This window comes from Dicentrarchus labrax, unplaced genomic scaffold, assembly GCF_905237075.1.
Source record: "Dicentrarchus labrax unplaced genomic scaffold, dlabrax2021, whole genome shotgun sequence".
NCBI lineage: Eukaryota > Metazoa > Chordata > Actinopteri > Moronidae > Dicentrarchus > Dicentrarchus labrax.
This window is the reverse complement of record NW_026136704.1, coordinates 23,299,067-23,310,777: the sequence shown is the minus strand read 5'-3', so window position 1 is coordinate 23,310,777 and position 11,711 is coordinate 23,299,067. Positions and strand designations below refer to the sequence as shown.

The following is an 11,711-nucleotide window of genomic DNA, read 5'->3' as shown; positions in this document are numbered from 1 at the left end:
GTGTGGGAGTTCATTGATATAGGATGCTTAGAGACAGTTGTTGACAGTAACCTTGCAAGAGGAATGTGCTGTAAGTGGAAATAAGTGTTAGTAAATAATATGTTGAAATTTGCATTTTTGCTGAAGAAGTTCACTAAAGGAGTTAAACATTGCTTGACAGTAAAATTTGCAATGCAGGTAGTTAAATTGTCTATTTGTAATTTTTAAATTTTATCTTACTTTCTGTATATCTTTGCTACTCCTTTTTGAATTATTGTTTATTTTTAATGCTTTTTTAAGTCGTTTATTGTATTTTCACTATTGCTATTTTTTGTGTCACATGTTTCGTGTCTTGTTTCTGAAATTAATTCTGTTTAATTGCAAAAACGGTACAGTAGCACTATAATAGGGATGGGGTTGTGCTGGAACCAAACCTTGAGAGGAGGGGTCTATTTGTGATTTATTGCTTTTTGTATGACTTTAAATACCAATAATAATAATAACAATTTTTTTTTAAAAAAAGACCCTGAGGAAAAAAACAACAACACTGGTTTTGGAGGAGGAGTAAACATGTTTAGCGCCGCCCACCGCCTGTGAGACAGCGTTGAGGGCTCCTCCCCCCCTTGTTCCTTGTAGCTATGGAAACTCGTCGATGGCAACATCCACCAGTCTGCTCTGCCCTCATCCTCATACCTCTCAGAGGTGCTGAGTGTGTGCTACTGTAACCGATAAATTAGACGCTGCAAGATGGCGATTGCGCGACTCGTAGCTTGTTTTGTTCTTTACACCAGCCTCGGTAAGTTGTTTTCCCCCTTTCCCACGGTGCCTATTATCGCGGCGGTTTCGGGACTTAACGAGGTGCGGCGATAAAAATGTAAAAGCTGTTGTAACGGAGCTGTCAAAGCTAGCGTGAAAGCAGATGTTAGCTTCACATAAACAGGTTGAGATTATATATATTTAAAAAAAAAAAAGCCTTGTCGTATTGTATTGTAGTGTTACGTTTGGTTTCTATTGTCACTGGGATATTTTTTCTCCCATTAACGATAATGTTGCGTTGCTGTTGTGCGACTCAAACCTGAGAAATTAACGTAAGCTGTAAGAGCATCCTTCACGTTTTAACGTTTGAGTTGATGTTGCTAACCGGAGCCGTTGACGGCAGCGTAGGAAACGACGTTAACGTTAAGTGTCGCTTTATTTCTCTATTGTAGGGACATTTAACCAAGCTTTGACATCACCTCATGTGTTTGTTTGTCACTGGCGAGTAATTATGAGGAAATTTTCCAGAATGAAAACAGAGCAAATGTTACTTTGGGGCGACAGAGAAAAAAAAAAAAAAGGTAGCCACATGGTAGTTGGACCTGGTGTCAGCAGGGAGGAAGGGTACCAGAAATCACAGGCCTGCAACAGCATCTCAAATAACATGCGTCTACTGTGTATGCGTTGTGCATTGTGCATGCAGCATAACCACAGACACATGCATTTAAAAAAAACAAAACAACGTATGCGGTTATCCAAAGTTCAAATGTCATCCCTGTAAGCAGCTTGAATCCTATCTTGAGTGGTGGATTTGATAAATGCGTGTATTGACCTTTAGTGATCAAGGGGATGACTGATGGTGGTGAGAGAAAATGAAGAGTCAGTCATGGTGGGTCACATGGTGAAAATGACATGCTTTATCATCCCCCCCCCTGTCCAGCAACAGCTGTATAGCTTTTGGGGCAGATCAATTCAGCTGGTGCCGGGTGATGTGCTGTATCCACCCTGGTGTGCACTCAGTGTGAGCGTGAGGTCACCCTGCTGCTGGTGAAAACTGGCAGTGGAGTGGGTCATTTTCCAAATGGCAGATTGCATCAGTAAGTGTTGAACTTTTCACCCAGATACTCTCTGCAAGTGTGAGTCAAACGAATAAGCGACTGGCAGGCTTCATTTATTATGTCCAGTGTGTTTTGGCTGTGAAGCTGCGGGCTGACGTTATGGTGGGTGCAGAGTATCTGGAGAAATTATTAAAAGTTTTTAGACTAATGTGGATAGTGTAAAATTCTGCCCTCAAGTTTTAGCCTGCCCTTAAGGTTTAAATAATTAATATTAATTCGTTTTAACATTGTATAATGCATGCTTCATGTAACTTGGCAACAGTGGCGCATACATTTAAATAACTTTGTTTAAATTAAGACAGAATTAAAGTTTTTGCCTTCCCTACTCTGGTTCTGATTTTGGATGAAGATGATGGTAATCCATAAACATCCAGTTTCCTCAGATTTTCCATTTCAGTATCTTTAAGGTTGGAAAAATCATGTTTTTCCAAACTGAGTATAACAAATTGTTATTTTCATTATCCATTTGTCTTTTCTATTAGTTTCTCGATCGATAAATTAATTGTTTTGTCCATAAAATGTCAGACAATAGTGAAAAAAACCTGTTCTGATTTCCCACAGAGCTAGGAAATGTATTCAAATTGCTTGTTGTTTTCAACCAAAACGTACAAATATATTCAGTTTACAATCATATATGACAAAGAAATTTAAAAAAAAGATTAATCGATTATCAAAATATGGGATGCATGAAAATTATCTGGGAAGACAAATTAACGACTGTCAATGTGAAATCTATATTATTATGAATTATTCACATAGTTAAATGACACACAATAAATTATTGGTCCATAATAATAAGAATGTATTTTGACTTGACGTTTGACTGACTTTATATTGTATGAAAATGAACATTTGAAGAGTCAGAACTGTTGTTTGTTGTTGTTGTTGTTAACAATAACAACAGTTCGATTTTATTAGAACAGAATAGAATATTAAATCATCCATCTTTACCCTCAGGCGTGTAAAAACTACAGGTTATAGGCTCCTCTTTGAAAGCTATCTTATTGGAATCGGCCATGAGAAGCAGGTGATTAACAGTTATCGTATCGGCTGAAAAAAAAAATCAATATTTCCTAATCAAAATACTTGCGGACAAATTTACAACTCTAGTTTTCACAGAATGAAATATTTAAACCCTGGTCTCCATGCTACACCATTCAGTTTAATGAAAATACTTTAGATTTATGGGCATTTCCCCCCCAAAAAATAAAATGACGTATTCGGTATCTTGTAAAATGTGTGATCTCCAATGAACCATTAGTTTGTGCTGTTTGGCACATCAGCAGGCAGTGGGACTCAAACCATCTGGAAATATCTCAGTGGTTATTCACTCTATCCTGCAGTTCGGGGACTTGGTGTCATTCGCGTAGCCTGGAAAGAGCTAAATACAGTTCACGTGTCCCTTTCTTAAATTTCCCTCAAGTACTTATGACAACATGACTGTCTCGTACTAATCTACTGGAATGATTAGTTGTTATCACACAGTCACTCCAGTATGCTGTGAGTCCCCGTGGCCCTCGGTCTCTCCGCGTTGCTCGCAGCTAACTTCAGCCTTCAGCACATTTGCGTCGACTGCATTGGAATGTCTGGGAAAGAAGCTTTTTTTAGATGCACCCGTTCAACACATTTGTTTGTAGCAGGGATGGGGATGGGTAGTTGTTTTCATATTTAGCACATAAGAGGATTGCAGAATGTGCCTATTAAAGAGCACATTTCTCTCAGAACAGACTATAGACCTACTTTGTCTATGCATTACAATGACAGAGGGATTAAAAATGAGCCGTGAGTGTTTGCTTTCCTGCAAGCGCTGAGATTATTTTCATAATTCAAAAATATTGTCTTCTCTTCAGCCTACATTGTGTCACCGGGGACAACAACCATTGTTGTATGAACGCTTTTATTCTAAGCTTGTATTAGTAATTAGGTACACATTGTCTTGTTAATTGTCTGTGGTTATTCTTTCCCACGGCCTACTTTTTCTTTCTTTAAGAATCATGTCAACACTGTGCCTGGTAGTATGCACACTGATGTTTGATTTTTGGTTACTCTAGTGTGTACACACCATACTCCAACGTGTGTCTGCACTTTCACTTCTTTACTGTGAATAATAAGGACAGAAAACTTGGATGTGGAACATTTTCTGGGTTTTTTTTTTTTTTTGGAAATGTTTGGCCAAAGAGTGAAGAGGGGAAGCACCAAGGACCTTTTATCAGTGTTACACAACACAAAACAGATGGACTTGAGCAAAACATAATTAATTTCATAATTTCCTTTAAACTTCGGCTATCACATTACACACTGTCGTGTTGCAATGATGACGAGGCTGTTAGAGTTTTGTAATGCGTATTTATAGTTTTTTTTCTGTGATATGATACTTGTGCAGAGTAGTTTTAAGGCCTGATACCCAGTACGTGCATATGCTGAGGGAGCGTTTGTTGGTCAGGCTTGTGTCTCTCTCAGGATGTCCAGTCACAGCTGGGCTAAAAATAGCTCTTGATGTACAGGGTGGGAAAGTCAGCAACATAGACGGAAGCTGAGACCTGGGAGTCAGATCTCATCAGTGTCTGCAGCCGGATGCTTTGGCAGGACCCATGTTTCCATCAGTTTCAGGCTGTGTGCTACCTACTGTACATCTCAGGGTCACTCGTGTGGTAGCGTGGCTGCTTTGAATAAATACCTCAGAGTTAGTCAGAGTGCCTCGGGGCCAACATGAGGGGAGGTCTTGCAGTATTCAAGGCCTGCTCAGATAATTGTTATTTAATTTCAGCCTTCATTTGAAACCCTTCATACTGCCCCCACTGGGAGCGGGAATGCCTTCATTACTCAGCATGGGTGCTGTTAGTCGCACGTGTACCTAGCAATTATTGCATTTGGAAGTGGCACAGACACAATAGGTTGAGTATAGGGTACCAGTGAAAGGTGGGAACATGCTCATTTATCCTCAGCATTAAAAGAATCAGCCACATTGTGGAATCATTGTAATTTTCACATTTTCTTAATTTGTTGTTGCACACCCCTCGCTCTATACTCACTTATTCTCCACTTAAATCGGCATTCTGCTGGCCCAAAATGACGAAACTTGTGAATTATGCCTCTTGCCATTAAAATGACATTTACAAAATAACACTGCTTGCTTAAAGGAGTGCACTCAAGCAAGGAACCTAAAATAAGTATATCTCACGTGCTGTTTGTGCCAGGGGGAAACCAAGACGGATGATTAAATGCGCTTTGAATTCAAGCACATTCCCACTGTTAAGTTATTTTTGGGCTTCTGATTTGTTTTGTTTGGGGATCTTGATGAATTATTTATCCTGCAAACTTCAGCACAAATTAGCCTCACAGTTTAGCAAAGAAGCTCCTTCACAAAAAGAAAAAAAGTGAAAGATTTAACTAAAACTGATGATTGAAATCATTTGTTAGAGAAAATAAATGGGAGCTCGCCCCTCTAATGAGTGACACATCATCGACCAATTCCAGCTGTATTCCTTCGAGGCACGTTGTGTCACCCAGACACTAGTGGGATCAAGTGAACTAATGACACAGATGCTCATATCCTAAATTAAGATTAGTTTTTGACAGAATTCAGACATCTCCAACCGCTTTGTGTCTGAGAGCATCATCTCTGTTTTTCCTTGGAATCAGTGGCATTGGCATTGATTCCCTCATTTATGGCAGCGTATCAGGATATTCTGAACTAAAATAAGCACTATAAACAAAAATGAAGTCAGAAAATCCCTTGTTTATGAATAACCATACTGCAGTCCCATCATGAGATTTGACTTTGGGATTTTGCCTTCAGTCTTGATCTTCAGTAATTGACATGAATGCTCGTTTGGGCTGTGATCAGGTGACGGGCTTTGGCACTGAAAAACTCCTTGGTTGCTTTGTCTGTATGCTTATAATTATTATTATCCTGCTGCATTGTCCTAAAACTGGAGGGACTATGTATATAAGTCTTCCCACACTGGCTCTCCAGGGTCTGTAAACGCCCTCACACAAAAAAAAAACTGAAAGTCAGCACTTCAACCAAGTCAGGGTTTCACTTTAAATTCAGTGCGGTAGAGTGAGGCCAAAACAAATAAAAAAAAATCTCTCACTATTATAAAAAAATAGATTTTAGAGACAGATATTTACAGACACACTCCTCAATTCATATTTTCATCGCAGCAACTTAACATTTAGAACCTGCTCTCTCTCTGTCAGTGTGCCATCACCATCCAAATGATAATCCAATTAACCACCATAAAGACTCAAATCAAATACTGAAGCCTGAACTGTGCAGTAAATAATACGCATTAAAATGAATATATAAACGTACACATCGTGGCCCCAGGTGTTAATCTTCTTAAACAGCAATGTGAAGCAATGAGATATGTTGACCGTAAACCAGATCCCACAGGCTCTCACGCTCTCCGAGAGGTTCTATATTTATCACTCTAATCCGCTGTTTATTAGGCAACATGCCAGTTGATAATGTCTGCTAATGAAAGTGTTTGTGTGTGCCATCAGGGTTACTCAGCATTTAGTGTTTTTGTTTTTTTCCCCCCGCAGGTCACATTCCATCATCATTCGGGGTAATCCTCCGAACCACAGACAAGACTGTGTGGGCAAATGAGTTTGAGTGTAAGTTGCTGGAAAATAACTCCCAACCTATTCAGCCAAAGTAGCTTTTTTAAAAATCTTTTATTTTTTCCTGATTTGGGATGCTTTCTCCTGCTCTCATGCTTTCATTTTTCTTCACAGCCATCGAGCTGACCTGTTTAATAGAGTCCATCTCGACAAACAACCCGAGGATTGAGTGGAAAAAGATTAAGAACGGTGTCCCCAGTTATGTGTACTTTCAAAACAGGATAGCAGGTAAACCGCTTGGAAAGTCTCTCTTTTTGAAAACCCCATCAACCATTTAGACCACAGCTTTCTAAAGTAATGTCTCAGGACTCAAAGCTTAGCCGAATGAATGGTACCTTGAAAGAAATTGGCACTGAGTTCTGTTTTTCTGAACTGTGAAGTCACGCTGTGTATGTGAATGAGCAATTGTAAAGTGGGTTTTTTTTCTTCCTCAAAAGGGGACTTGGAGCACAGAGCTCAGCTTAGAGAGCCAGCCAACATCCTGATCTTCAACACCACTCGGTCAGACACTGCCGAGTACCGCTGCGAGGTGGCCGCCATTGATGATCAAAGGGACTTTGATGAGATACTTATTAGTCTTGCAGTAAGAGGTATGGTGAGCGGGTACTGCTGACCGGTCCATGACTGGCTGAGACTTGCAGCACATCTAGATCTACATTTTTATGAGATTAAACTGAAAATGATTGTGCATTTATATTATAGCATAAACATTTTCAATACGAATCTTAAATTTGTACCTTAAATATGAAATTACAGCCAGCAACCAATCAGCTTAGCTCAAAGACTGGAAACAGATGAAAACCAGTAGCAGGCTCTGTCCAAAGGTCACAAAATCTGCCTACCAGCACCTCTAAAGCTCATTAGTTTACACGTTACAACTTGTTAGTTAAATCTGTGCAGGAACTGAAAAGTGAAAACAAAAGGTTGAAAGGCTGAAAAGGTTTTACAAAGAGTTATGATCTGAACTTTACGTGCTGTGACTTCCTCAGGTCTCTCTCTGAGGACCTTTCACAAGGATTATATTCCCTCACTTTTATGTACTGGCCTTTGATGATGTTATTGTATTGTAAATTATTTTTTGTTGCTGTTTTCTTTGTTACTATCCGGCTTGTTTGATATTTAATGTTTCTATTGTGAAGCACGTTGTACATTGAAATGTGTCATATAAGTACATTTTTAATTACTTACAGTGTTTCCAGTCTTTATACCAATCTAACCATCTTCTGGCTATAGCTCCCTATGTAAGGGACAGATATCTAACTCTTGGCAAGGAAACAAATAGTGTATTTCCTAAAATGTCAGACTATTCCTTTATGTCATTCATAAATAAATCCATTCAAATAAATGAAAAAAACAATCAATTAATTAATCAATAACAAAAGATTGATGTGTGTCTGTGTGCAGTGAAACCTGTGGTACCACGGTGCAGCGTGCCAGAGGCAGTCACAGTTGGAACATCAACTGAGCTGCGGTGTCTGGAGAACGAGGGCTTCCCAGCTCCTCAGTACCGCTGGTTCCACAACAACGAGGAGCTTCCTCAGGACCCCAAAAACAGCCCGAAGTTGGTCAACTCTTCCTACAGCATCAACCCCGACACTGGAGGCCTGGTAGGAGAGACAGGGGCATAGCTTTGTCTGCTGCTGGTACATTAAAGCCTTAGACTCTGCCTCAGTGGCTGACTGTTCTGTTTATGGATGGGACTGCTTAATTACAGCTTACATAATGTAAATGTGAACAGCTTAATCTGAAGAAAACCATTGTATGACTAATGGCAGGATTAATCCATGCAGCAACTGGCAGGAAAGTAAAGGAGGACATTTCAAGTCCATATCATGTGTTACAACACAGTTAAAGACAATCGGTCCTCAGAAAATGCCATAAGAATTTATTCACAGCCAACACCCTTCAGCATTTTGTTGACAATGCAATGTGTCATTGCACTGAAACATTTCTAAAAATATATCCTCAGAAATTTCGAAGAGTGAGGAAGGAGGACGCAGGGGAGTACTACTGCCAGGCAAAGAATGATGCAGGACATGCGCAGTGTCCCCCGCTGATGATGGAAGTCTGTGAGTGTCTAAACGTCTGTGTCAGCGTTTCAAGAGACTTTCTTGGATAAAGATGTCTGTATGTTGGTTTCTGTAATGTGTGTTGACAGTGCTACAAAAATCACATTTAAAAGGGTGGAGATATATCGAGCGAACAAGTCTAGAAGGGCAGGTAATCAAAATATTCTAAACATATCAACACAATAGGGGACAGAAGTTCAGAAACAGGGCTACATAGGTAATGTACATTATTCTGTAGTACTAATGGGTAATGACTGAGAAGGTGGGTAAGTGCTTACTCATGGTGGTATTGTTGGGTCTCGGCAAATAATATTATAAGGAGTTCCGTCTAGACCTGCTCTATTTGAAAAGTGTCGTGAGATAACTTCTGTTATGAATTGGCGCTATACAAACAAAACTGAATTGAATTGAATTAATGAGCTCAGGAGATCTGCAAGTATGAAACGTGACAGGCGAACCGTAATATACTAAGTAAGTGAGGAGAGGACAGGAGAGGAAGAAGAGAAGAATGGATCAACCATTCCTACAGTTTCAGGTTATGTGGTGCACTATAGACAACATACTATTATATTAAATAACAATATGTAGTTGTGGGAAACTATGTGCTGCAGAAGGTCATAAATTCCTGCATGTATCGTGTTTGACATAATATTTTATAATACTAGGACTGCAGATACAACATGGTTTTCACTACTGATTCTTTATGTTCAATCAAAACATGCACATGTCAATATTATATACACAAAATATCAGAGCCCGCAGTTTTTATCAAGCTATTTTATTTCATTGTATTTATTATTAATATTATTTATTATATTGTTAAAGAGAGATGGGCAGCGACAGAGACAAAGATGCACAGTAACAACAATAGTGTAATGTGATCAGATGCTGATAGAGGCACATTTATGATATCTTTACTTGGTAGGCTAGGATTATCAAATTTTATCAATTACTTTCAGTACTTCAGTACTTTCATGTAAAATAAATATAAACAAAATATACAAGAACAAAGATCATTGTGCTCTGTTGATGTAAGTCAAAATTACAGGTCATTCATATCTGTCAGGCCACCTAACTCTGTTAAGATATCCTCTCTGTGTCCTGTTGCAGATGACGTCGACATCCTTGGGATTTTCCTCAAGTCATTTGGTGCACTGATTGTATTCGTCTGTCTGACTGGTTCCATCTGTCATTCCCTTAGACGTGGATGCTTCCACAAAAAAGGTCACAATGAAAATAAGTGAGTGTACACTACAGGTCTGGAGCAGGAAAGAGACCATGTGTTAATCGGTTTCTTTAATTCTACATCATGTGAAGGATTTTGTATTTTATTATGTATTTGTTTTGTTTGTTTCAGCTACAACTGGCCAGCACAGACTGATGGCGTTGACTATGGCGATGCAGATGAGGTAAACAAGGAGTTTACTGCATGTCTTACTGTGAACAAAGGAAGCTATTGAAGGAGGTGTACTGCATACTAAATGTCTGATTCCTATTTTTCACAGGGCCATTTTCGCCACAAGTCTTCATTCATTATTTGACAGCTGAGACAGACGATAAGATGGAACCGGGACAAACACAAAACTGATACGGTTAACTTGCTACAACGATGCTCCAGATGATAAAGTTTGAGGTGTAACATGGCACATTATTCTCTGATGCACATAAAACTCAAATCAACCAACTTGCCAAAGTAATTTTAATATCATTTTGTGGCACTGTTTCATGTTTTTTATAACGTAATAGCATTTTTTAAATTTTATTCTCTGTTCGTATTATTTTCCAATTAAAACATTATTTTTTACTCCTTATTTAGTTTATTTTCCAGCATGTTTTTATTAAACAGTAAAACCATCACAAAGCTGTGGAATTTGATATTTGGCCCATGGTATCATCGCAAAAGATGCTAGAAGCTACATTCCTTCACAGTTTTTTGGACAAATCCTCTTTTATAACTCTCAAACTTTTTACTGAGTACACACTAAAATTGTTTTACAAAACTCCTTTACATTATATTTGTTCATAAGATAAACATGTTCGTATTCTGTTTTACGTGGGGGAGAGTTGAAACTTGTTTTTGTATATACTGTAGTTATACAGGCAATAAGCAGCAGACTGTATAAGGCTGATGAGCTCAGATTCATAAGGCACAATTTATCAGCCTTTCTTATATTTACAGATAACAAGTATGTACGAGTAACCCGTGAATTTGAATACCATATATCCCACTATGCTGCAAAGTCAATATGTACTATAAAGGTGGTGAAGTATGATTTTTAGAGTGCTGTTTCTGTGTATAAGTGACCTTCTGTGCTTTAATAATTATTTTGTGAGTATTGGACATATTGTCCAGTTTTGACTCAGTATTTAATGTACATAAATACATAACATTTTTTGATCTTTTAATTTTCATACATTGCACTCCATACCTTATTGTAAATATGCAATAAAACTGTTTGTTGGAAATAAATTTACAGTATTTACTGTTCAGTGTGTTTCTGAAGTGTTGAGCCTGTCATTTCAAACATTAGTGTCAATGATTTGTGTAACAACTCAGGAACTGTTGTAAAATGTCCACTGTTCATTTGATATTAATGCTATATGTTCATGTTATTTTGTTACAATTAAATACATTTGAACTGTTGAAATGTTGTGGAGACTCAAATGTTTGATGTGGTTATTATGGGAGTATTGTCAGATATCAGTTTGAGAAAGGACATAGAAATTATCAGCTGCAAACTAGAAAAATATATTTCTTCATAGGATACTGTGAAACTATTTAGTCTTAAATTTAAACATGTGTATGCACACAGTCAAGCAGAATGTTAAAGTATATAAACAGCATTTTAATAGTGGAGCTGGACAAGGTGGAACTAATTTTAACAACTTTATTATTGTTATTATCTTTAATCAACAATTAATCGTATCGTAAATTCTTATTTTTGCCTCTAACAATCTTAATCTTCTCTTTAAAAACAGACAACAGCTGTCTGATAAGTAGCAGAGTAAAAAGTATAATATTTCTATTTTTTGCTGCTTTATACTTCTTCTCCCGAACATTTTTGACAGCTATAGCTACCGGTTACTTAACATATTAAGGTGCTATATACAAAAATGTGATGAGCTAAAATATATGATATACGCATTATTAAAGATTAAA

The 11,711-nt window shown here is 38.0% G+C and overlaps 1 protein-coding gene across 1 annotated transcript; it reads left to right on the top strand.

Moving 5' to 3' along the window:
- Positions 1 to 625: 625 nt before the first annotated feature.
- Positions 626 to 11,199, top strand: jam3a (junctional adhesion molecule 3a). The gene is made up of 9 exons (XM_051398758.1): positions 626 to 775; positions 6,405 to 6,476; positions 6,597 to 6,710; positions 6,920 to 7,072; positions 7,887 to 8,089; positions 8,452 to 8,551; positions 9,662 to 9,791; positions 9,909 to 9,960; positions 10,057 to 11,199. Exons 1-9 carry the CDS (start codon positions 727 to 729, stop codon positions 10,090 to 10,092), a joined length of 909 nt encoding a protein of 302 aa, XP_051254718.1. The 5' UTR covers positions 626 to 726; the 3' UTR covers positions 10,093 to 11,199.
- Positions 11,200 to 11,711: the final 512 nt, after the last annotated feature.